Raw genomic sequence first — 26,179 nt, 5'->3', positions numbered from 1 at the left:
CATCAGAAACCCACCCAATTATGAGTAAATGGTATGTTCCAGTAAAACCAATATTAGGTCACTGTCAAGAGTTAAGGTTAGTGAGGTAAATGTGAAAATCACATCACATTTGACAATGATAATCTATTTAATTCATCTATCTGTTTATTTAATTGTTCTTTAAGAAAAAGCAATCTCATACCAAATGTTGAAAATGTGTATTTTTTAAAGGTATAAGGACACAAATTTAAATTGAAAAATCGCTTCCGTGAATAAATACTAATCATGTTGTTAAAACAGGTTAAACGGGAAATTAAAAGTTTCTCCTCACATTGTTAAATTTGAGAAATAAGGACGTAAACAGACTTGTATTTTGTAAATATTTACATATTTTAAGTCCGTGTGAGAGGGATGCTCCGCGCGCCGGCGTACGTGCAGTACGCGCGCGTCGAATCGTCCCGCATGTGCGCGAGCCCTTGTTGTGTGCTGAATGAACACAATGACGTCTGCGCCTGTGGCGCTGAGCCAAAGGGGGTGGAGCCCTTACGTCAATGCTCTTATATATAGAGCAGCGAGTCCACGCGCGCATTAAGAGAAGGTACTTGCTGTTGACCTAATTGTTACAACTTTTTCTTTGAAAAGAAAAAAAAAGGACCACAACTACTGGATTTACTATAGCATAGGAACTGACTAACCAAGTCCTTTATTCTATTTTATTATTATTTTTTTTTTACAAAAGCTTACAGCTCAAAGGTTTCAGGTCACCGTAGCTGTCGGAGAAAAAAAGCTGTAAAGTAAACGTCTTGTTGTGAGACATTTCCTTCCGTCGAAGCTTTACGTATTTGGATTTAACCCGCTGTTCTACTATGGTCATAATGGAGGTTCTAACCGTCGACTCCGCGTCCCTCCGCGCTCTGTTGGACAGAGACGTCCCGGACTGCCTGGTGCTGGACTGCCGCTCATTTCTTTCCTTTAACTCGTCGCACATCTCGGGCTCCAGCAACGTTCGCTTCAGCACGATAGTGAGACGGAGGGCCAGGGGCGGCCTGGGCCTCGAGCACATCGTCCCAAACGAGGACACACGGAACCGGCTGCTGTCCGGGGACTACAAGTCCGTGGTTCTGCTGGACGACCGGAGTTTGGACTTGGGCCAGGTGAAAAAAGACGGGACTCTGATGCTTGCTGTTACAGCTCTGTGCCGTGACCCCTGCGGAGCCAATGTTTATATCCTCAAAGGTAAGAAAAGGGCTTTAAAATACTTTGACACCTATGATTTGCTGTTAACAAGGGGGCGACAAATGTGGGCCACAGCTGTCACCATACCAGCTGGTGCTAAAGTTAAAAAAGCCCCACAGGAAGGCAGTTGTTATCCTCTTTATAGAAATGATCTCAAATATAGTTGTAATCTGACCTGCTTTCATGTCTTTTTTAAGGTGGATTTGATGCCTTTTCTACGGAGTACCCAGACATGTGTACCAAGTCTTCTCCTCCACAAGGACTTAGCTTACCTTTGAGCTCCAGAAACCCAGACAGTGCAAGCTACAGTCCATGCAATACACCTCTATATGACCAGGTTTGTGTTTTATTTTGAACTATTTTGCTCCTGCTCATCCCACTTTTTTTTCCTGACTTTCTGTTAGGTTTTATTAGAAGTGACTGAAGGGTTTATTTTCATTTCTGTTTAGGGGGGTCCCGTGGAGATCCTCCCATTCCTGTACCTTGGCAGCGCTTACCATGCCTCCAGAAAAGACATGCTGGAGATGCTGGGGATCACCGCCCTTATCAATGTGTCTGCCAACTGTCCCAACCACTTTGAGGACTCCTTCCTCTACAAGAGCATCCCCGTCGAGGATAACTACAAAGCCGATATCAGCTCGTGGTTCAACGAGGCGATCGAGTTCATCGGTGAGTACACATGTCCCTCCGCCAGCCCGTCACAGCTGCTGCTCAGGCGGCCGTTGATGAAAAGCAACCATAGCGCCCAACCCCCCTCTTCCTGTTTCTCTCTTTTGAGTCCTGGATTTAAATTTTGAAAAAAGTTCCCTCCAAAACCGACCAGCTGTCTTGGGACAGCCTCCCTGCTCCATCACAATAGTGGTTACGTTATCACCATTGAGAAGGAGACCTCCCGCCCCACACACATCTTTTTTTTTCTTATTTAATGAAATGGGGGCAGCAGCCCTGAATTAGTTCTCCAGTGGATAGACTGGCTGTGCCTGAATAGCTTCCTCCCCGCACCTCTTTGTTCTAGCCTAACAAAAGGCAACTTCTCACTCACTGTCAGCCTTCCTCTTGGATCAATATCCTTAGTGGGGGTCTGTTCCCCCTTTTTCGTCCATTCATTAAATCTCCTTTGGGGATTACACCCTACAAAGCTATTAATTATTTTCCTGTATGCTGATGAATGCCTTTAACTGAAAATAGTGCATGGACTTTACATTTCCTGTGACAAATTGTCATAAATGAAAAGAAGGCCTTAACTCATTTTTTTCAATCTTATTTTTTAACAGATTCAGTGAGAAACAAAGGAGGACGGGTGTTTGTCCATTGTCAAGCAGGCATCTCCCGCTCTGCAACCATTTGTCTAGCCTATCTGATGCGCACCAACCGCGTGAAGCTGGACGAGGCCTTTGAGTTTGTCAAGAAGCGCCGCAGCATCATCTCTCCCAACTTCAGCTTCATGGGCCAGCTCCTCCAGTTCGAGTCCCAGGTTCTGGCCTCGTCCACTTGCTCCTCAGAGGCGGGCAGTCCGGCAATGGGCAACAACGGAACTGTGTTCAACTTTCCCGTCTCCATCCCCGTGCACTCCTCAGCCAGCCAGCTTTCGTTCCTCCACAGTCCCATCACCACCTCGCCGAGCTGCTGAGGATATTAAGAGACTTAACCTCACAGGAGACTTTGTAGAGAGGACTCAACAGAACACGCCTGGTTGTGATACCTTAGGATGTCTGGTATCACCAGGCATAAAGATCACTATATGTCAGACCAGTTCTTTGTAAGCTGGTCTCGTTATTTCAAAGGGAGATTTGATATCTACCGCCAGACAGTATTTGTTAACTTTTTATGTAAAAGTTTTTGAGCTTTTAAATCTGAAGGGCTTGGGAGATGGCTGTAAAGGAATAGATCTGTAGAAGACGATGTCTAAACATTTATTTGAATGAAGAAACAGCTTTTGATAATCGTAATCCCTTGAAACGAAAAAGAGAGGGTTCATCCTGACGTCTCTCTAATGTCCATCTTGCATTTCTGGGCTTGTCCCGAAGCAAGTTAACGCCTTACGTTGAACCGAAGTCAAATCATGTGATGATCAATGAATGTATCCTCTGTCTTCAGAGTACTGAATAACCCTTCCCGATCAGTCGCAGATCTAAAACCAAATGTTTTGCCTTTTCCAAGCCATCGCTGACAATCCTAAGATCTTGGGAGAGCTGACCACAAAATACCTCATGTTTGTGTTGTGTGTGTGTGTACGGCAGTGCTGAGATGTACAGAAGCCCAGAAACTACTAAAACAGGGCTTACCCGTCTTATTCGCCTGCATTCTATTTATTAAGCAAAGTAATATATTTGTATCTATTTTTACATGTCTGTTCAAATGTTTTTTATACATCTGAATAAATGCCACTTGACTTTTGTAATCAGCTGAAGATGTTCTGCTTATTGATGCTTGAGACATAGAACGCACTGTTCTAAAATTAAAGCTTTCGAGAAATATACTTAGATGTGTTCTGAAATAAACTAGTCTTAAAACTTCCAAGTACATTCTATAAATATTTTAGCCAGAAATATGACAATAAGAGAAGATTTGCAGTTTTTTCTTATACTTGCACAAAGAATAAACAGACTAGAAAAGTTGTAGGTATGCTTTTCTATGTATATTTCAGATAAAAAGATAATTAAACATAAACAGACTGACAGTCTTTTATTCTTTTCCATTGTTTTTTTTTGTGCGATGGAATCTCAAAATCTCATCAAAATGAGAAGCACGATGTCATGGTTTCAGCAATTGTTGGAGCCAAACTTCTCTCTTTGTGAGTCCATCTAAGATGCGAGCGACAGCAGGAGGCCTAAAGAATCGACGAAGGAGCCCTCCCCTCCGTGGCAACAATAGGGGCAGCTGCAAGGCGTTTGGGAAAGTGCAACAATTAATGAGCTCTCTGGGCTCGGAGGGCCACCAATGAGAGTGGCGATAGCCACGGAGAGGGAAAGGACATGTTTGGTTTGCAAATGACCCAAAACGTGTGCTGTGGCCTGAGGTGGTGGTGTGAGCGAGATAAACACTTCCTCACATCCCTGTGATGCACTCCGAACAACTGTGCCGTCAGCGCAGGTTCACAATGCTTTTACTACGAAGATAAGAAAAACAAATGTCACGGTGAGGCAACCATTACTACACAGCTCATGTGTCTATGATGAAAGGCACATTCATTACCTCATAGCTCCTCTGTACAAGCTGTTGTATTGGTGACATATGTGTGACACCCCCCTCCACTCCCGCTCCCATTCGTGTGCTTAGATTTCCTGTTGTTGGGAGGGAGGTTGGTGGGAGTATAAGCTTTTGTCTGTATTGTGTGAAAGTGGGAAGCTGGTGCTCCGTTATGATCTGCTCTACATGTGTTACTGCATGATAATGATTCATGGAAAGAAGAACCATTACTGCCTTTAAATAGACTTAAAACTTGTCTAAATAATTTGATTCAAAAATGTGCAAAGGAATTTGATAGGTTTTGGCATCTCATCCAGTGATCTTGTCATTTTAAAATGGTAAATGATGTATACTTATGTATCACTTTACTACCTTCCTTGAAGGCCCAAAGTGCTGTACAGTCACCGTTCACCCATTCACACACACATATTCACACAGTGATGGCTGCTTCGCTGTCAAACACTGACATCAACCAATAACCCCCAGGAGCGGTGTTCAGTGTCTTGCCCAAGGACACTTCGACACACGGGTGGGCAACTTTCACATTCCTTCAATAAGACAACTAACAACTCAAAAAAGTCAAAACAATGGTGCTGTCATTGCCATAAGAGCCTCACTGACTAACAATAAGAGTCAGTAGAGATTAAAAGTGGTGACAGCTGATAAAGTCCATCGTCCTTTAAAGTTACCATAAAAGTGTCAGCGCGGAAGCCTTCAGCAGACACTGACGTGTTTTATGACCTCTATCGCAGGTCAACCGACTTGCTGGTTAATGCACACAACTGGAAAATGTTGCTTCCAGTATTTCCACTTCATCTTTTCACGTCAGAGAGGGGATCTCAACTTTAGCCACCAGGTTTAGGGTTTGATCCTTAGATTCCTTTCATCAACCTTTCCATCTCCTGCTTTCTTGGGGTTGGAGTCACAGCTGTCATTGGACTAGATTTTAAGGTTTTGCTGCAACGACACACATTTCTTGAAATGTTATTTTATATTTATATACTTTATTTGGCTAAACAAACTGATAATAAAACAGTATGATAAAGTAATTTTGAGGAATTTCTAGAGTAAAAAAAACATGCTTCATTCAGTTTCGCAAACTTTTCAATTATCATTTTTTTGGTTTTACTTTAAATTTACTGTATTTTGGCTTCTCATAGTAGAATTACAGCTGAAGGGAAAAACTACCATTGTTTCTGACTTTAATTCATTCAAAACACAGATTAGAACAGAATTTGTTTAAACAGACGGTGGAAAAAGATCAACACCGTTCTAATCAGGAGAAGCCTCTGAGTCACTACACCTCATCATTAACCTAAAACTAGATTAAGTGCTGCATCCATAATCTTCCGGGTGAGAAGAGTTTGTCCACGCGTTAATGTGTCAGCGTCAAGTGCGCACATGGAATAATTCTGTAAGAGGATTGAGGCCGTGACGGAGAGAAACCTCTGCATGAGGAAAAAATGAGATGGCTTGTGCTTGTCACACCATTACATCTACATCTAAAATAGTGTCTTTTAAAATTTTTTTTAAATGTTCAATTCCAGCAGAACTAAACAGACTGACTCACAGAGTTCCTGCTTTTTTATTAAAAGTCGTGTTCGAGACCTTGGCTGCAGGCAGCCGGACGAGCCGCAGTTGCGTGACAGGGGCTAGGGCCAGATCTGCGACCTGATAACCAAACATTGGCTCCTAGAATGTCAGGACATTACGTATAGCTGTGGTGGAGTGGCTCTTCCTATCCAGCAGGGCTCAACCTTCCTTTAGCAGCACCGTCTGGAATGTCAGACTATGGTGGAAAAGAAATCGCTGTCTCCTGAAAAGCTGATCTTATCACAAACTGACCTTCCTCCGCTTTTGTTGGGAACTCCACTTGTCGAGATAAGACTGTTTGGCTTCACAACATGGGGGGCAGTAAACTATGATCAAAAGGAAAAAATAACAACATTCCCAGTCATATGTTTCAGCTAGGTCTTTAAATATTTGAATAATTGCTGTAATTAGTCACCTGTCAGCTCTTTCAAGCGTTGTTTTTCCTCACTTGACAACCTCTGATCAGGTCTGTATTTTTCCACTCACAGGAGCCACTGGCTTGTGTTCACAAGCACAAGTGAGATCCTGTGTGGAGCATTCGAGGAATGTCTGGCATCCGGCCTTCTGTAGGAACTGCACCAGATGATTTCACCCCAAGGAGCTAATGCATATGCAGGCATATGTCTCAGATCGGTTACCCTGCATTTGGCTTTTGGGAATCAGAACCAACACCGATTAATACAAACAAAAAAGAAAGTTTAGTCGGAAAACCAGAATTGTTTACATGTAAGCCGACATCATCAACCAGGGTAAATATAGAGCATTGAGTGTTTATTTTAGTTTTACTAAAAAAAAAGAAAGGTGAATATGTGATGTGGGAAGCATAAAAGTGATGACCCAAGGAAAGAGCTTGAGACCAAGTGATTTTAAACCCCAACAAAGACCGGCTAACAACTCTAACAGCAGTTGACACCACATGACTCAATGTGTTCTTGGAGCAATGCTGAATGAGTGGGTTTATTGAATGAGTGGGATTATTAAAAGAAAATCCTTGAAATGTATGCATATCATTAAGGAAGGGCAGGGATTTCAGGTTTTGAGTCATGTAGGAAGTCACAAGATGTTTTATTACTTTTTTTAAACACGAGTACAAAAAATTCAAAGTCACAAAAAAAAGTAAAGATGCAAGAAGAAGGCTAAGTGTTAAAATTTCCATTAATACATTGAATTATGCTGTCAACTTTTTTCCACCAGTTGTACTAACATTTTCCGCATATGAAGCAGCACAAGTTTGAACAGGATTACTCGTAACTGCTGCTGTGTTATGTAAGCGTTCTGGTTATGTGAGCTTTTACATTTATTTGCTCATATTCACAGATAACTTCTCTGTGACTCACAACAGATCACGTGATGTTCAGTGTTTAGGGAAACCATCAAAGCCATTCATTAACCAGATTTTGTCTTTTTTTCCTTTGTGTTCACTGAGACACAACTGTTTATCACCTGAATATTGTAATGGAAGAACGTCAGTTCAATGAAACAAATTAACTGAAGAAAAATAAAAAATATACATTTTATTTCCATTTCAAATGGGCGCCGCAGAGACAGGATTTTTTAATTTTTTCCAGGTTAAAAGGGACTTAGTACTTCATATATAAACTTTGAGTTCTTGACATTAACACATACATGTATAGAGGAATATGTGATGCAGTGGACTGTCTAAATTGGGTTTGAGCGACCTCTACTGGAGAATTCTAATCTCATATATATATATATATATATATATATATATATATATATATATATATATATATATATATATATATATATATATATATATATATATATATATATATATATATATATATATATATATATATATATATATATAAATAAAAATAAAAAACGCCCCTCTCAGCCTTTTGCAGGTGGTAACTCACAAGCTCGGGTCCTCTACCAGAGGCCTGGGAGATTGAGGGTCCAGTATCTTAGCTGTTCCTAGCTATGCGCTTTTCTGGACTGAGAAGTCTGAGGTCTTTCCAGGTATCTGTTGTAGCCACTCCTCCAGCTTGGGGGTTACTGCCCCGAGGGCTCCAATTACCACAGGCACCACTGTCACCTTCACTTTCCAGGGTTTCTCCAGTTCTTCTCTGAATCCCTGCTATTTCTCATGTTCCTTCTTCCTGATGTTCCCATCGCTTGGCACTGCCACATCCACCACAACGGCTTTCCTCTGTTCTTTATCCACCACTACAATATACTGATCAATTGACAGTTTTTCCCCCATCTATCTAGGATTTGCACAATAGAATCACCCTGAGGTATATCTTCTGCAGCTTATCACATCTTGCATTGCATTAAACAAACACACTCAGAAATGACGTGATCACAGCTGGTCAGATTTTCTGACTCAAACTGTAGATTTCTGATAGGTTTTGTCAATGAATAACCATGCAGATGTCAAATGAGGCTGTCACCAACTGAGCCTATTGGATCCAGTCTTTTTTTCTAAACGAATTAACGTCATTTGCTGTCCTTTAGCTACGCCTTTTTCTTCAGATATTGATTGTTTTAATCTAAGAAAAGGCCCATATGCCCTCTGCCCTCTTATTGGAAACCTTTTAGTCTTCAGTGGGTTTTAGAAGTTGTTTATTAACTGCTTGAGAAACTCAAAGGCAAAGAGATGCGAAAGAACTTCTTATTTATGGAGTAACGACTTGAACACATCTGATCAATAAATTAAAACACATACACATCAGTTTAATTAGTTTTTACAATCTTTCAACTCACAAGGTTCTCTTCGAGCTCTAAAGAGCTCAAACCATGAAAAATCTCTGATTAATGACGTTAATTAGAATTGTAGTAATTCCCTAAAAAGAAAACATGGCTGAAATAACTCTGTTTAAGTCATTCTTATTAGAAATCAGGCAACATAAGAGTAAAACTCACAAGGAAATTTCCCCCCAAAATAAAATAAATAAATGAATGAATGAGTAAATAAATAACAAAGCAAGGATCAAGGATTTAACTGATGCACAAACTAGTAAAATATATATATATATATATATATATAAATATTGTTCAATGTAACCTAATAATACTTTTCATGAAAAAGTATTATTATGAGAAAATATAAATGAGAAATAATGGTGCTGATAAGCTACAATAGTCTATCATCAGTCATATCAGCTTATTTTAACAGATGAATATTTCCACTGAATAAAAGGCCTGCTATATGACACTAAAACAAACATGAACACGACGTTAACAAAATGTTTTGTCTGATTTGTTGGTCAATGTTTTGATGATTGAAATTCAAAACTATATCTTCTCTTCTGAAGTTAGTGTTGGACTTGTGGATCATCCCCCCCCCCCAATGTATTTTATTTTTACTTCATTCTATATTATTTTTATTAATGTTATCTCCTTGCATTAATGTGTATTTGATTAACATTGACAATAAAAGGTAAAAAGCTTTTAATAGTAAAGTATGTATGTGTTGTTGTAAACTCCTCTCAACCTGCTTTAAACAATACACTTGATTTATTTTTTTAATTATAACTTTTGTTGAAACCTTTCCAAATTAAAAGTATTACCTTTTTTATGTTTTATCAAAACTTTTTATGTTTATCAAAACTGCCTCGTTCTCCTCTCCAGCCTGCGGGCTCGTGCATGCTGGTCACGTGAACGTCAACGGTCCGCGGTGACGTCCTAACGCCCGCCCCTGTCAACAGGTGATTGGCCAAAATCATGAAGTAACCTCAGGCACGTGTTTTTGTTTACAGTATTTCAAATTTCAGGCGGGAGTTGATTTTTGTGAGAAAAACTGACAGATGTTAGAGAAGAGCACACCCGAGGGAGACATCTTATTTTTGCTAGCAGATCTAGAAAACAGTTTGTCAGGAAAGCATCATGGGAAGCAGCCAGTGCTCAATGTCTTCCATTTTTTCCATTTTCAGGAAACTGCATCATTCCAGCAGGGAAAGGAAAACACATTTTAGCAAAGAAGGTAAGCATTTATATTGAAAAATTACTTTAGATTTTCTGTTAAACTTTAAGACTTTAGTCCAAATCACTTGTAACCCTATAAAATACATAATTAGTAAGTTTAGAGACTTACTAATGGTTACTTACAAATTGATTAAAAGGTTTAATTATCAGTTTACACAAATATTCAAGTTTGTTTGTGAGTTTTCAGATTGTGTTATGGTCTGGCAATATTTCTACACAATACTTAATTTTTTCTCAATGTTTACCATTGATTTTTTTATCATTATTTTTTTCTGTCAGAAAATGTGTTAAAAAAAAGGGGGGGGGGGGGTCAAAAGAATTGAAGAAAAACAATAACTTAATTAAATTAAAGCCAAAAGTTTTCTCTTTATGGAGACCAAAATAACAACTCTGATATAATTATGCAAGTAAAACATGCAACAAAATATTTAGATATTAGTGAACAACCTAGATCTTACTTTTTAAATATTTAATTTACTCTAATTTTGTCTGATTTTGTGCTCATTTAAACAGGCTCAATAATAATTAGTTAGTCTATAACCTGTGTAATGAATGATAAATTTTCTGTTAAACTTGGAGAAATTGTGAGAATCTGTTAATAATTGATGATGGTCAAAATGTTGTCAATCCGTTAGTGAAATGACAAACCCTTACAGGCTTTGAAACTACTGCTTAACCTTCAGACTCTTAATAATTATGTATTTTATTTTTTAATGAAAAATATAAAAAATAGACTTTATAAAAAAATTTGGAAGTGGAACACAAAAACATGATCATTTATTTTGGTCCACATTTAGGTCAAGTGAAAGCTTTGCGGATCATTGGACGATTGCATAAACATATTTTTTTGCAATGAGAAGACTGTAAGACAGCAAATGACTACTGATCCAACACAAAGATTTCTGTTAGTATTGATGCAGTCACAGTTGTTGGACTTTTTATTTATTTATTTATTTTTAGCAAACATTAATAGAGCAGACTGACAGACTGACCAAAAGCCTGATATACGTGGACATGACTCCAGCACATTCACGTCTGCTTTTAGATGGAAAGGAAATGCCTGTTTGTCATTGGACGCTGTGCCGAGTGAAGTTCACAGAGTGAATGTCACTACTTTCCCAGACCCCTGAGGGCTGATGAGAAAAATCCAAAATGCCTGTGAGAATACACAAGGAAGTCTTTGGACAAGAACCAAAACAATCATGAAAAAAATTCAACAAACCACCAAAGCAGACTGCTTTTTTTATAAACTCTCTAAAACCCCCTCTACTATTGGTTTCCATTTCCTCTGTTTATTTAACCTTTTGTGTGTTCACTTTGTTGTTATTGTCCATCATTGACTCCTCACATGTCCTGTTTTGAGCTTTTCTTTATGCAAGAAGTACAAAAAAAACACAGATATGAGTTTGACACATTTTTTTCAGTACCAAATTTATAATAATGTGGCTTCTTGATTTTTCTGAGTGATGATGACTGTCAATATTCACTGGTTAAACACTTCAGAAGTTATACGAAAGATCTAGAGCAGAGTATTTTACAAAAGCAGTGTACACAACCCTGAATGTAATGGCTAATGGCGTAAACTGAGATTGTAAGGTCATATTTGTCACTAGGTGGCGGCACTGCATCACATCCACGTCCCAGATTGGGGTCAGTGTTTCAGGAACTGAGAGGATGAGTTGATTGAATTATATCAGCTAAGCTCAACTGCTCTTCTCACAATTCTCTTAGTATGAAGTCTCTGAGTAAACATCATCTTCCCTGAAGCATCTCTTGTCCAAACGTAACCCTAACCCAATGCAATGAAGCTTCACAAAAACACATGTTTATTATGTTTGCCCTGTTAATGGTATGTGTTATTTTTGAAGCGTCCTCCACAAATGAATGCCGGACAGAGCAAGAAGAATCTCTTTGACATGTCCTTTAAGTGACAGTGAAAGACTAGTATGATCAGCTGTACTAAAAGCAGAAGACACTGTTTGTTGAATGTCCAGATGCCAATTAGTGCTTAGATTGTATTACATTACTCATCTTATCTGTCATGAACATCTAAATCTATGGAAAGTAAAGCTGTGATAGATGTTAGTGGATACAACCTTCATTGTTCCTGTCAAATCTGATAAAAAGGAGGAAATTAAAGATCCATTTTAAGGTTGTGTGTGGAACACATCAAACAAAGCTTAGACGATGACTTGTTTTTAGATCTAGTTGGTCAAATTCATTAAAATGAACCTGATCTAGTCTCCAATCAATGTAATCAAGGGTCCCTTGTGATCCACCTTGAACAGGTTGAGAGTGAACAGGTTTCACTCTCAACAAAGTTGAGGATAACCTTTTTTAGCCAGTGTAGCCCTTAAAGTTAATCAACAGTTTGCTCATTTGTTTGTCAAAAACCTTAGGATACAAGGAACAGAAAAGTTGTCAGAGCAATATTTACATCCTTGTGACTCATGTTTTTAAAGTTTATTGTTAAAATTAAAAATAAAACACTGTAAAATTAGGGCCAAACGGTTTAAGTTTGATTCACAAGTTTGCAGTTCAATTAGACTTTCCATTTCTGCAAGACTTTAATACTTTTTTGAGTGTAAATATGTTTAATAATGAAAAACCTTTGTCGCATATTTCTTGATTTAAACTTTCTGCAAAAAAGTAGGAATTTTAACTTCAGAAATTAACAGAAAAGTAATTTTTCCTAATGAAAATATTGTTGTAAACAGAATTCATAAATTTTTATGCTGTGTATTTTCAGGAAGAGAGGAAGTTGCAGTGTAAACGATAGCTTGGTTTTTACTGCTCTGTTGCCACTTTTTTTTATAATCCTCTGGGATATTAGACATACTTGCAGAAAGGAAGTTCTCATATTTACAAGTTCTTAAAATAGCCCCATCACCCAGCACTCTCCATATATCAGTGTCCCGTCTGAAGCAGGGGCCCAACAAACTTTCCCACAAGTGCTATACGCTGAAGTCATGGAGCAGCAGAGAGGGTAGGAATGGGAGGGAAGCAAAGATTAGCTTCAAGGAGCGGCGGGACTAAGTAGAATACAAGTTTAAAAAGAGACAGGGGTTGTGACAGAAGCCTTTTGAAGTGAAGTGATTGCAGCAAAAAGGAGCAGGAAAAAGGGCACAGATGGTCGGAAACACCAAGGGATGTAACATAAAACGGACCTCCATGTTTCCCTGTGTAAAATCAAATGCAATGATTACGCAGTAGGACATTCACTCCCCTGTCAACTCCCTCTTTCATCTCATTGATAACTTAAAGCAAGCTTCAAAACGTGCAGTCTCTACCTGCTTCCGGGAGTTATTTACCTATCTGAATGTGTTGGCTGCATAATGAACATTTGAACATGTCACAGCGTCCTGGGCTCATCTTACAGAGTTCCCATCGACCCATATATTTCCACGGCAGGCGTGTGTGATCCCTGAATATGACATCTACTTCTGTTATGAACTTGGAAAGAGTAGGGGGTGTTTAGTTTTTCAAAGGTTTTCTAGGTTTCGACATCAAAGGCTCAGCAAGAAAATGTCTACTTTGACTTAATTCAAGAACCTTAAGGTGTGAGCATGCACCCGAATGGGTGTTGACTCATAAGCCTGGACCGGGTTTTTGGGTTGTCCGGGCCAGTGGAGGATTGAAGAGAGGAGTGGCTGGTTCAAAGCGCATCGTAAAGGGAGGGCAAGTGTGTCTTGCACTCTTGAAGCTCATTGAAAATGGAACATACATTTGTGGAGCGTGTGGGAAGTGTATTATGAAGTATTTATCAGGCTAATGGAATGACGTACGGGTGACAGTATTGTACGGTACCCTTACGTCATACTCTAGTGATTATTACAGTATTAGTCACAACTGCCCTTATGGCTAAAAACGGGCTGTCGAGGGGGGCAAACCTGTACAAGACACGTAAGGACAGCAGTCATTGGCCCATTGAGAAGTCCGCAGGGTTTCTGGGAGGTTGAAAAAATGAAAAGCCCACACAACACGCCTGTATCTTGAACTTGTACTCACTTTGACCTGTCGCTCACAGAATGCCGTAGAAAAAACACGCACATTTTGTGTGGGTCGCCTGGGTGTCCCATACAAGATTTCCCATTAATCGCCCAGACAGCCCGTATTCATCAGTGAGAGTATTTACTAAGCCAGTATCATTAGGTCCGGATTTGAAAATCGATTAACCAATACAGAATCGATCAAATAATCTTTGGTCTTTACTAGGAAGCTTTACTTGAACATCCATATGCGTGAACATCACAGTCAATTCTACCTAACTGGATCCCTGTGGCTACATGTTTCATGTTTTCACGGTTAGCTCAAATACTAGCTCGGGTCTTAAAAGGTTTAAACCATCAATCCATTTCCAATCAGTTTCCTTTAAAGTAGTGTCTTTGGGGCAAAAATCTACTTCTAAATAATACAAGTTGAAAATAATTCAAAATATCACAATGAAAAGTTTCACATTTGCTCATTCAATGTCACTTCTGGGAAAAATCACAGAATGTGAATTGTGAATCAAATCAAGTTGTTGACTTGAAATCCCATCAGTTCAGTATTTAGGAAGTGATTTTTAATCTTGAGTCTGACTTTGGGCCTTGTGATGGGCTAGCAACCAGTCCAAGGTGTACCTCGCCTTCGTCCACCAGTGACTGGGATAGGCTCCAACAACGCAGTGACCCTGTAAGGTACTAAGCGAGTTTGGAAAATGGATGGATGGACACTGACCTTGTCAGAGTAGATGAGGTGAAGATGCATGTACGCATTAGGTAGCTTTAAAGCACAAAGCTTCAATATACTCAGTGAGTGGAGACCCAGGATGAATGGCAGCTATTTCCTCTTATATGTTCACTCAACCAAATCCTAATAAGAGAGAAAAGGAGGAGGATCAGAACCTGTCGGATGAAAACAGACCATAAATGTGCAGCACACTAACAACAAGATTTCACATTGGTGCAGCATGGGGACCAGACAGGCTGGCTTAGTCAAGAAACCTAGTTGGTAAACTTAAGGGTAAAAAATGACAAAGTAATTATTTAGACTCTGCTCTGCTTAATAGAAATCAGACAAGAGCAAAGCTTTCCTCTTCGAGTTGGCTGGTTGGCATGCTGCATACACTGAGGGGAACCCTGTTGGCCTTCATTTAGTCATGAGGAAAACAGGCCTTCAAATCGCCCTTGACACCATAAAGAACAGTATGTTATTGCTGGACTGCCTAAAGCAGCTCTGCCAGTGAATGTCTTTTATGACAGTTGATGAGCGACCTATTCACCAGAAGCTCTGGAATGAAAGGCTTGGCCTCTGTGCCGCTCCCCACCCTCTACCCCATGAGAGTGTCAGCTTATGCTCTTCGTGATCCTTTGACTTAGAAGTAAATGTTGCTTTTGTTTGTTCTCATATTTCATGAACTGCACCTGCTTTTGGATCCCACATAGTTGTTTAAATTGCTTTTATAAATCCTGTGTGGGTGTTTGATAGGCTGGCAACCTGTCTGGATTGAACTCTGCCTCTTGCCCTGTCAGAAGCAGGGATTGTGCCCCCCACTGGTATTGAAAATTGATAGATGTTTTTGAAGGTAAGCCACGGCTGGAAAACAAAGTCCTTGATCATCATTTAGCTGATCCAAAAATGCAGACTGGTGCAGCCAAATGTCATTATTTTCTGTGCGTAATGAGCATTCTACAATTAAAAACCATTAACTACAAAGCCCACATTGGAAAAGCTTCACATTAACTTAAAAAAAATCACCTTGTTTCTACCATTCCTCAAAAGAACACTTTGCTCTCGTAGGGCAATTTGCTTTACCGCAACTTGTAGAGTTTTAAATTAGGTATCAAAGAAGAAGAAGGTAGACATTGCAACATAATAAACACAAATAAGCAGTCATTAGGCAAATAGTTTAAAAAGCCAATTTTTAAATCCCAAATTTTAATGTTTTCAGAAACAAAGAAATCAGCATTGACCTGAGCAGCAACAAAACATGTCTTAACTTGTGCAGATGAGCAATTTCTAACCAGACTTAATTTTTTGCCTTCTATGGAAAAAAGGGTTTGGTTCCTCAACCCCAAGAGACATGCTGGGTGAGTAATAGAAACATATTTGACAGTACACCAAGAGTTACAAATAGGTTATTCCAGATACAGCAACTTGAAAAGACAGTGGGGTTGAGAAGACTGGTGTGTTAAGTGATACCTGGAGCTGTCTGCTATCCCTGCTGCTCTTCTTTACTAGACATTGAGACAAAACAGACCCCTATTGAACATAGCTGTTTGTGGCTTTTTTGCCATGTAGCTTTCATGAGAATGGCATCTTCGGAGCCTATTATTACGCATAGGCAAGGCAAGGCAAGTTTATTTGTTTAGCACAATTCGTACACAAAGTAATTCAAGGTGCTTCACAAAACAGAAAAGTGCATTAAAATCACAATACATCATAGAAATAATCAACATAAAATTTACTTTAAAAGAAAAGGAAGAAAAAAAAAAAGATTTAAAAAGAAAGGAAGGAAAGAAAGGTGCAGATAGGACCTTTCAGTCATATACACGGCTAAACAGAAATGTTTTAAGTCTAGATTTGAACATGAACACAGAAGAGGCCTGTCTTACGCCTTCAGGGAGGCTGTTCCAGATTTTAGCTGCAGAATATTGAAACGCTGATTCCCCTTGTTTAGTTCTGACTCTGGGAATCAACAGGAGGCCGGTCCCTGAGGTCCTCAGAGTACGAGATGGTTCATATGGCACTAACATGTCAGAGATGTACTTTGGTGCGTGGCCATGGAGAGACTTGTACACAAGCAGAGCTGCTTTGAAGTCTATTCTTTGAGGTACAGGGAGCCAGTGCAAAGACCTGAGCACAGGACTAATGTGATCATACTTCCTGGTTTTGGTCAGGACTCGAGCAGCAGCATTCTGGATGTACTGAAGCTGTTTTACAGCTCGTTTGGACAGGCCGGTGAGCAGGCCGTTACAGTAGTCTAACCTACTGGAGACAAATGCATGGATAAGTATCTCCAGGTCTCGCTTTGAGATTATGTTTTTGATTTTGGCAATGTTTTTCAGGTGGTAAAATGCCGCTGATGTTACTGACTTGATATGGCTGTTAAAGTTCAGGTCAGAGTCCATGATTACCCCTAGATTTCTGACTTGATTTGAGGGTTTGAGAGACAGAGAATGAAGGTAGCTGCTGACAATTTCTCTTTGTTTCTGTGGGCCAAAAACAATAACTTCGGTCTTGTCTGAGTTTAGCTGGAGAAAGTTGTTCTGCATCCACGCGCTGATCTGTTGGAGGCAGTGGTTGAGAGAATCCACTGGCCCATATTCACCTGTTGTCAGTGACACATAGATCTGAGTATCATCTGCATAGTTGTGATAAGATATGTTATTACTGCGTATTAACTGCCCTAGTGGCAGCATGTAGAGGTTGAACAGAAGGGGTCCCAGGATCGATCCCTGGGGCACACCACAATTCAAGCCCATGTAGTCTGAGACACAACTCCCAATTTCAACAAAATATTTCCTGTCTTCCAGATAAGACTTGAGCCAACTTAGGGCAGATCCAGAGATGCTCTCTTATAGTTTACTAAAGCCTTGTTTCCACTGAGAGAAAAGACCGCTCAAAAGACCAGACCGGTCTTTTGAGCGTTTCCAGTCTAAAACGGACCCATTTAGATGGACTAAACCGCACAATTTTTGGGCCACTGTTGGTTGTAGGTCCATAGAAATAAAAAACAGACCAGTAAGGGCATGGCTAATGTCGTCACACAAGGAAACCCGTTAATTTAGCGGAAGATCTATACAACCAAAGAAAATAGCAAACCAGTGTATTCTTCCTTGCTGCCTGCAATCTTCTCTCAAACAACATAAAATGACTTGTTTATACGAATTACCAAAAGCAAAGAGAAAAAAGGAGCTGGTGGATAACTTTCATTGTTGTTGTTGATACCTTCGCTCTTGCTGTTTTCGCACTACCATGACACACAGCTATGCAATCGGTCTACACCCTGCAGGCGCAGTTACGGTCCAACTTTGAGGGGAAATGCCTCTAAACGGTACTGGACAGTACCATACCATACCGCTCAGTGGAAACGAGGCTTAAGTGAATGCAGGATGTTGGGAGTGGGAAAAATTAAGAAATTAAGAGGTCCCAATTTGGGTGCCTCTAGGCAAATTCTAACGAGCTTTAAATTACTTGAGAACAATTGACTTTGAACTGTGTCATAAACTCTAATGATGTTATCTGGCTTAATTGGGATTTTCTTAACTCTAGGTTTGTTGGTTTATGTGCACCGCAAGAATTCACTGCTTTCCCTTCATTTGCTTCAGAGGATTAACGTGAATATGGCATAAAAAACTTTTATAACTGTGGTTCAGCAGTGAAAAGCTGTGGGTCAATAGCAACCATCCTGCCTTTTATAATGATACCCCTTGTAAACATATTTATTGTTCTACATGCACTCTCAGATTGATTCCTCTTGGGGTTTATACGGACCTGTCTTTATTAAACTTTACACACCTTCCATCCCTACAACCTTTCCTTTTGTTTGATAACATTTTATTAAAAATAAAGTCGAAATATATCAATATATAAACATATAGAGCCTTGTAAAAGTTGAGACTCTGAATGTGGCTGAAACACTGTTCAGAGCATTCCCACTCATTTTGTGTCAAGTCAACTTATACTAGAGAAAGTCCTTGACTTAGACTTTAGAATGTCCTCCTGCTTCTTCCGACTCCCAATCAGGTTGGTTAGTTCTCGGACTAGTCTAGTTCAAAATGCAAAGACAAAATCAGGCATGACTTCTTGGGTTTAGAAGAATGTTTGTGCTTCCTGTGTCTCTGAAAATGTAGGAACTTGGGAAACAGCTATGGCCATAGAGGATAAAACACCTTTAACTACTCTTAAGTCTAAAGGTAGAACAGACAAGCCAAAAGAAATTGGCCACGTTGTTCTGGACAAGGAGCTGTTTCCTGCATCTCTTTTGGTGGGGCATCCGCTTCTCATCCCAGAGAACGCTGAGACAATGGAACAGATGGAGGAAGAGCACTGTCCATGCATCTGGTTAACTGCATTGAAAGGACATTTTTAGCATGTCTCCCACAGACAGAGAAGCCTAAAACAATATTTTGAGAATAGCTAAGCCGCTTTTCATCTTCCACTAGCAAAAAGTACAAGTTTACTTTGTATAGCTAACGTTACTTTGATTTAGATCCAGGTTGGTGTATTTTAAGGTATGCTCCATCTCCGGACAGCTTCCATTGTTTGCATTGCAGAGAATATTTATGTGGGGATCTGGCCTGTTATGTAATGCTATGATTTAGTCTCCCTGCAGCAGAAGACCCTTCTGGAAATGGAAATGTATAGTATCAAAGTTAACGCGGCAGCCCAGTACAGAATCAAGGCAGCAGTCACGTGAACTTCCTGCTGTGTATGCTGGTCTACACAGCTTAAAATAACATCTCAGGGAGTTAGTATGAAATCCTAGAACACATTTATGTTTTTTTAGTTAACAAGTTTTTAGAGAATAGACCTGGCATTTAAAAACGTGGTTCTAATGGAAAACTGACTTTTGTTAGTATCAGCCCAGTTTAACAAGAAATTAAGCCCATTATCTTAGAATTAAAAGAGTGCCTTATTTTCCTCACTGCAAGGCACACTTAAAAGCTTAAATTTAATTTTCTCAAAAAAACACAAAAAAAACACAGTAGGCCTTATAATTCGGAGTGCCTTATTTATGGATTAATTCTGATCATGCTTACTGATTGTGAAGTGATTTTTGTAGTTAGACGGCACTATGTCAAAATGTCAGTCTGTTTTATTTACGAGTTTCAAACAAGTTTGAATGTTATTGGGAATAAGCTCACGCAGCTAACATGTTGCTGTGTCGGACTGTGTTTTTGGGAGATTTTTGGGAGGTTTTCTGGGAGATTGGGAGTTCATGTGGGGACAGTAAAATTTGTTCTAGCCTTATCAGTCTGTTTTTTATGTATTTTAAACAAGGTTGGGAGTTATAAGTGTTTTTAGTCTAGATCTGAACATTAATAAAGTAGGGTTGTCTCAACCTCAGGGAGACGGTTCCAGCTTTTAGCTGCATAAGATTGAAGTGCTGATTCCCCTTGTGCTATATTTTGGGGTCCAGATGACCACACACTTACATTGACGTGTTATCCCTACCATGACAAAAGTGGATAAAGGTGTAGAGGATTTCATGTAATGCATGGACAGCAGTGAAGATCACAAATCATTGAAGAAAAAAGGTTCAGCGCACTGTCTAGTGGGGTCCAGATGACCCCACTCCCAATGTTAACGTGCCTTGGATAGCATAAGGGTTAGTCCTGACTCTGGGGACCCGCAGGAGGCCGGTCACTGAGGTCCTTAGAGTCCGAGAAGGTTCATATGGCACTAACATGGCACGTGGGTAGTAATGTAGAAATGTTTTAAAGAATGCAAACAACCGGGAAAAAAAAGCAGAAGAAAACGGACTATTGTAAATTAATAAAAGGCATCACATCCTCAATATGCATTCACTTTAATTATGTATACAAGATAACATAGTTATCCTTATGTTCTTGTTTATGTATGAGTAGTAATGGGAATATTACTCAACAAATGATTTAAAAAGTAACTGACTCATATTACACTGGCATTAAACTACCAAGGAAGAAACTGTTTTCCCACCCAACACACAGATAACCAAACACTCACTTCAAATGTTTCAGCTCACGTTAGTCTCATCTGGGTTTGAGCTATTTTTTCGCTGTGTAAGAGTGTGATTGTGAAAATGTCTTCATCAGATTCAAACCGCTTAAAGAAGAATACAGAAGAGGCCTTTGTTTTCAGAAATACCTCACATTTCACATATACGGTCTTGTATTTGACTAAAACTAAAAAAACGGAACCTTTGAAGACTTGGCCAACTCAAATGTTTGTGCAGGTGAAACATCATTTGTTGGGCTTGTGAGTGGAAATTTGCCCACATTTGCCTCTGATTGGCCCATTATGGCAAAAGTTGTTTGGACTGGTCTGCATTCACACAGGGAATTTTGTCAGAGGTCCATCTTGTTGCGGAAAGGCTTAGAAAACTGAGATCCTCCTCTATTTCTGAATGTTATTTGGCATCTCCAGGTTGCTCAGCTGATTCAAGCAATCTGGTTCCAAAGTATTTACTGTAGCTCCCTAGGAGATGGGGACTTGTACTTTTACTACTTATATGGGTTTAGAAATGTTTTTGTCCCGAGTTTATAACTGATGATTATTTTAGTAGAAAAAAACTTTACAATTTTAACTATTTAGCTGGGTTTGTTCATTTGTAGCTGTTACTTGTGGTTTGTTGTAGTTTTATTAAAATCTCATACATTTTTTGACTTATAAGGAGATTTAATACATGAAATGTTCAAGAGACGAGGACTGTTTTCACCTACTTTAGTTGACACTCTTTAATTTGCACCCTCTAGTTACATTTTTACCATAATTAGTTTTCTTGACCCTTTTTTGGCTGTTTCACTTCCTCAGCTGATTTAGTTACATAATGTTTCAGCAATAATTCAATAGTCTATTTTTTTCTTTTTTTTTTAGTTTTTAAGAAAGCTTCCACTGTTTAATGTATAAATATGCTTTTTTTTTTTTTTTTTACCAGAAATTACACTCTATTTCTATCATTTCTTTGTGAAGACATCTTCAAAAACAAAAACTTTGAGTCACTTTTGTGGTCAAAGCTATATTTATTTTGTCTGTTTCATAATTCCTCTGGTTTTTTCTTGGCATGGCTTTATTAGCTGTTTTGATATGAGACAGATTTTTTTAGGAAAACATCAGTACTCAGTAAACAGCATGAAGATGTTGTGCCCATGCTGGCAATACTACTCTGTTTCCCAAATTTACAGTGCATGCAAGTCATCCACAAAGTGCTGATGGTTTTAATTTACTGAAATCTAAAATTGCAGCAGTAAAACGGAGTATGCAACGATTTTGTCTGCTTGTGACTACCACAGCATTCAGTCTTGTGATCTAAAGGTTTCTGCAAATTAGAACAGTCTGTGAGGGCACTAGGCACATGGCAAGAGCTCCTCCTAAAGTGTCTACAATAAAACCCAAGTGCTGCTGCTGCTGTGATGAAAGATCTTTTTTAGCTTGGCATATTTCCTCACTTTTTAGAGACTTTTTACTAAAAACAACAGCTTTACAAACTCCAACTGTGTTTTTAAAAAGCAGGTGTTTGACTCCAGTGGCTTGTTAGCATTGGAGATAATGAAAAGACAGGAGCACATATTGAGAGCAGATGTGGATAGACTGTTGGAGAACAGAAAAAAAGAACCTACAGCGTTCCAAGAAAATGAATTGACCGTGATTCTTTTTTGTGTGTGCATGCTTGTGCTGGCTCAATTGTGTTCAATGCAGATGGCGGTTTTCTTAGTGAAGGTTGGTATAACTCACTTCATCCATTAGATCAGTGGCTGAGGTTTGGACAACAGCCCTCTCCCGCTGTCCTAAGACCACCACTCAAAAAAACCTTCCAAGCATTCATCTGTACAACAATTCTACTTTTGGATCCTTGAGTAGGATTAGAATTCAGCAAAATACACCACATTGCAATCCCAAAGTGCCGTCACTGCTGCGTTCTATATAGCAGCACTCACACTGCTGCCGGCCAACTTTCCTTAAGCAAAAGAGGTAAGCCTACCCTCCTTCTGGAAATAACTACATGCATGCAGAGACCCTCTGGAGATTGCTACATCGCAGAAGTATTGCAATGCTACTTTACAAGCTTTTGCATATTAAAAAGTTTTTTTTCTCCTCTTCTTTTTACATTTTGACTGTAAATCTAATAAGTTCTACACCATAAACTCCACATTCCCACCAACATCTTGAAGAATCAACTATTTTAATGGTTTTGTATCACAGCTGGGCATTGCAAATGAAATTCTGCTTCTGTCCCAATTTCTGTTTATGTAATTGTTACAACCTAGATGTGTCCAAAGTGATCCCAAAAGGTAGAACAGGGTCACTCTTCGATGTGCAGGATTCCCTCAGCTGGTAGTAAAACAGGTTACAAAATGTTGCCAAGCCATGGTGGAAAATGGCAAAGTCTTTTGTAGTAAAACTTTAATGTGTTCTCATAACCTCAACCAGAAACTTTCTTTGCCCAACCACTTTTTGACATCTAAACTCAATCAAGTTGCTTTACTGTGTATTAATGCAATAAACTAAATTAGTTCAACGAAAGCAAAAAAAGAAAGTTTAACGTTCAAACTGAAAGAATAAAAAGCAAAAACAACAGCCTCAGCCTTTCACAATATTTCCTAGAAATTTCCAGTATACAAAAGAGAGTAAAACTGATCATACATAAAATTGTAGGTTTTATGCTATGTTTTTTTAATTTGTGTTTAGATAGTTTAAAAATCCTTCCGTTAAAAACAACTGATAATGTTTAAACATATTGTTAAATAATATTCCATACTTACAAGAAAAATGGTCTTTCTGTGTTAAAGTATAATATATTGTTTTTAAATGTTGTAAGGAAGTCTACCATAACCCTTTGAAATGCTATTTGTTAATATTTGGGATCTATATTTTTCTGTGGATGTCTAGGGTTTTTGGCTATGAAGAGCAAAAAAGTTTTTTTTATTACTCTATTAAACTTTTACCAAGCAGCAGTGGATGCAGTTTGTTTTTCCTTCACAGAAACACAGCTGTGTATTTTTATATTTCTATGCTAGTTTTTAGTAGGATAACTGTTTATTTGCAGGGTTTACAAGAATGGAATAGTTTATCTAAATCTGTAGGAAAAACTTGTGTCCCCAGTTTTTGTTCTGTAACTACCAGTAATAAATCCCCCCCACCTTTGAAATAGTAAGCTAATTAAAATAACTACCTGCTTAAAATGACAGGTCCTTTTTTTGTATTAATCTAGATGGGGAATCTGTCAACATCTGGCCTTGTGTCCACTCAGTTGTCCTATCTAGCAACTGAACTTAATATTAAACATGCCTTTACTATTGTTGCAAAGACTTGAAAGGTGAGAAAACAGCAACACTTTCCACCAATGTAAAAATGCCACCTGAAGAAAATACATGTTTGTCACATGGCCATAAATAGAAGAATATGTGTGTGCTTATAGAACTCACTTACTGTATTGTTTTTTTTTTTTATTTACTTTAATGACTTGCAGCTATCAAGGCATCATCCACCTCCAGCCCTTTGACCTCTAAAACCAAGTAGTTTTGATCATCCCAGTTGACATCCGTGTTGAGAGAATTTGTCACAATAAATAATTTAAAAAGAAACTGTTTATTGTGGATCAAAATGCTGGAAAACCATTTGGAGACAAACATTTGCAAAGGTCAGGCAAATAATTTAATAATGTTTCTCAAGGTAAAGGAAAGACTAACCAGAGTTCAATTCATCTTTCTTTAAATGTCAAGATTTTGAATATCATAACACCAGTCCATCTAAAAATAAGAAATGCGGAAATGTTTCACATTTTTGTTGCTTTGCTTTTACCTTGACCGAAGCAAATTGGTTGTAGACATAATGTGGCTCCAGCAGCTATTTTCTGGTATTTCCTTAACGGAGCTCTGTCCTGGAAAGAAAGGCAAACCAGCTAGTCTTCTGTCAATCATTTAGTAATCCTGTGGGATCGGCAAGAGTCTGGCAATACGATACTTATCTCGATACGCGTCCTACAATGTGGTACATATCGCAAGATTGTGAGGGTATGACTATGAATAAACTCTACCTGAATATTAACATGCCTTTCATTGTAATAAAATGGTCAAATTCATTTGATCTAATGATCACAATGTTAAGAACTCTGGGTAAAAGCAACTTGTCTCAGAGACAAGTTGCTTTTACCCAAGCAGATTCATAGTGCTTTTATTTTGGTAACTTAAAGTATATTTGTTCTTAAAGGGAACAGTCAACATTGTCTGATTTCCACAACAAAAGATTTTTCAATATAAGAAAAATAAATAGAATAAATGTGCCTTAACCAATAAGGTTCTGAAAGTATGATTGAGAAAATAAATAGTTGTTTAATTTCCAAATTGTCTTAATATAGCTTCTCCAGTACTTTTAAACGGTTCAGGAGCCTGAACGGTGCTTCAAAAAAAAGAAGGAAAAAAAAGAAAACACCAATTCTTTCCAGAAACAATAAAGTGTGATAGGGCATGACAGGGTGAAGGAGAGCGCTTTAGTGTGGCTAAGATGCTTTGTATACATGCAGCTTCATTTTCTCAGTAAGAAGTAAACACGTCTTTCACCTCTCATCGCCATGACGTTGGCCTTTTTCAGAGCCTTGTACACATCACTCTAATCCATCAGGTCGCTAAACTAGAATCTATTGCTGTGAGGTTCCGCAGAACTTTGACCCGCTTTGCCGACAACCTTTTGGCTGATGCTCCGTGCTTTAGCCACTGTGCAGCGGCGCTGCTTAACTCGTTCTTATCTGAGCCTGTTACAAAGCACCGCAATCCGCGTTTTTCTATGTCACTGGCAGCAACATTGGTTTCGGTTCGGTACCTATCCCAAGTAAAAACTAAGTAGTACATGCCACATAAAAAAACTGCTTCTCTCTGAGATCTTGTAGTTGTTTTGTGCGGTGTAGAGCTGCTCAAAGTGGCTCAGTGTCTTGTGCTGCCAACTAGCGGTCGTGTGTTTAAGTGGAAAACAAGAGTCAGATGCTGAAAGACGCCCATGAATAATTATATATTGTCCTTACGGTATTTTAAGTCGATACAAATATCGCCAAATGAAACATTGCGATTTTTGGCAGAATCAATTTTTTCCTACAACCCTACTATTCATTCAGTCATCTTATACCGTTTTGTCCCTTTCGGGGTAACGGGGCTGCCGGAGCCTATCCCGGCCACTTGTGGACGAAGGCAGGGTCACCCTGGACAGGTTACCATTCTGTCGCAGACACCCCTACTAATCTGTTTCATTTCTGAGGCAACTGCATTGAAATTTTTGTTCTGAAATAAGCCTGAAGTAACTTCTGCATGTAAATGTCTATTGTTGGTCCACTAGATCGCATGACTTCTGAACTGCTGCTAAACGCATCAGGGTTCATTTACAAGTAAACAGTTTAATTTTCCGTGGAACCAGGTGTTCGTGTTTTGCTAAATAAAATAAAACATACTGAAGTAGGAAAAAAATGATGCATGGTTTAGAGGCAATACATTTAAGCTTGGGAGGAATAAAACAAAAGCACCACCGTTATCAGAATTTAATGTCTGACTGTGAAAAT

At 38.9% G+C, this 26,179-nt stretch overlaps 2 protein-coding genes across 2 annotated transcripts in view; both read left to right on the top strand.

Annotated features, from left to right (window-relative positions):
* The first annotated feature begins 560 nt into the window (after positions 1–560).
* dusp1 (dual specificity phosphatase 1) lies at positions 561–3,730 on the top strand. Its single transcript, XM_004073370.3, has 4 exons — positions 561–1,215; positions 1,413–1,552; positions 1,665–1,884; positions 2,490–3,730. Exons 1-4 carry the CDS (start codon positions 846–848, stop codon positions 2,843–2,845), a joined length of 1,086 nt encoding a protein of 361 aa, XP_004073418.1. The 5' UTR covers positions 561–845; the 3' UTR covers positions 2,846–3,730.
* Positions 3,731–9,782: 6,052 nt separating this feature from the next.
* neurl1b (neuralized E3 ubiquitin protein ligase 1B) overlaps positions 9,783–26,179 on the top strand; it is a 28,156-nt gene continuing 11,759 nt past the window's right edge. Inside the window, exon 1 of the mRNA XM_020706673.2 lies at positions 9,783–9,946. Coding sequence (XP_020562332.1) covers positions 9,850–9,946 — 97 coding nt within the window. The 5' untranslated portion in view covers positions 9,783–9,849. The remainder of the gene's footprint in view (positions 9,947–26,179) is intronic.

This window comes from Oryzias latipes, chromosome 10 (assembly GCF_002234675.1).
Source record: "Oryzias latipes chromosome 10, ASM223467v1".
In the NCBI taxonomy this organism is placed as follows: Eukaryota; Metazoa; Chordata; class Actinopteri; order Beloniformes; family Adrianichthyidae; genus Oryzias; species Oryzias latipes.
The sequence above is the reverse complement of the archived record's forward strand: the minus strand, read 5'-3'. Positions and strand labels throughout refer to the sequence as shown.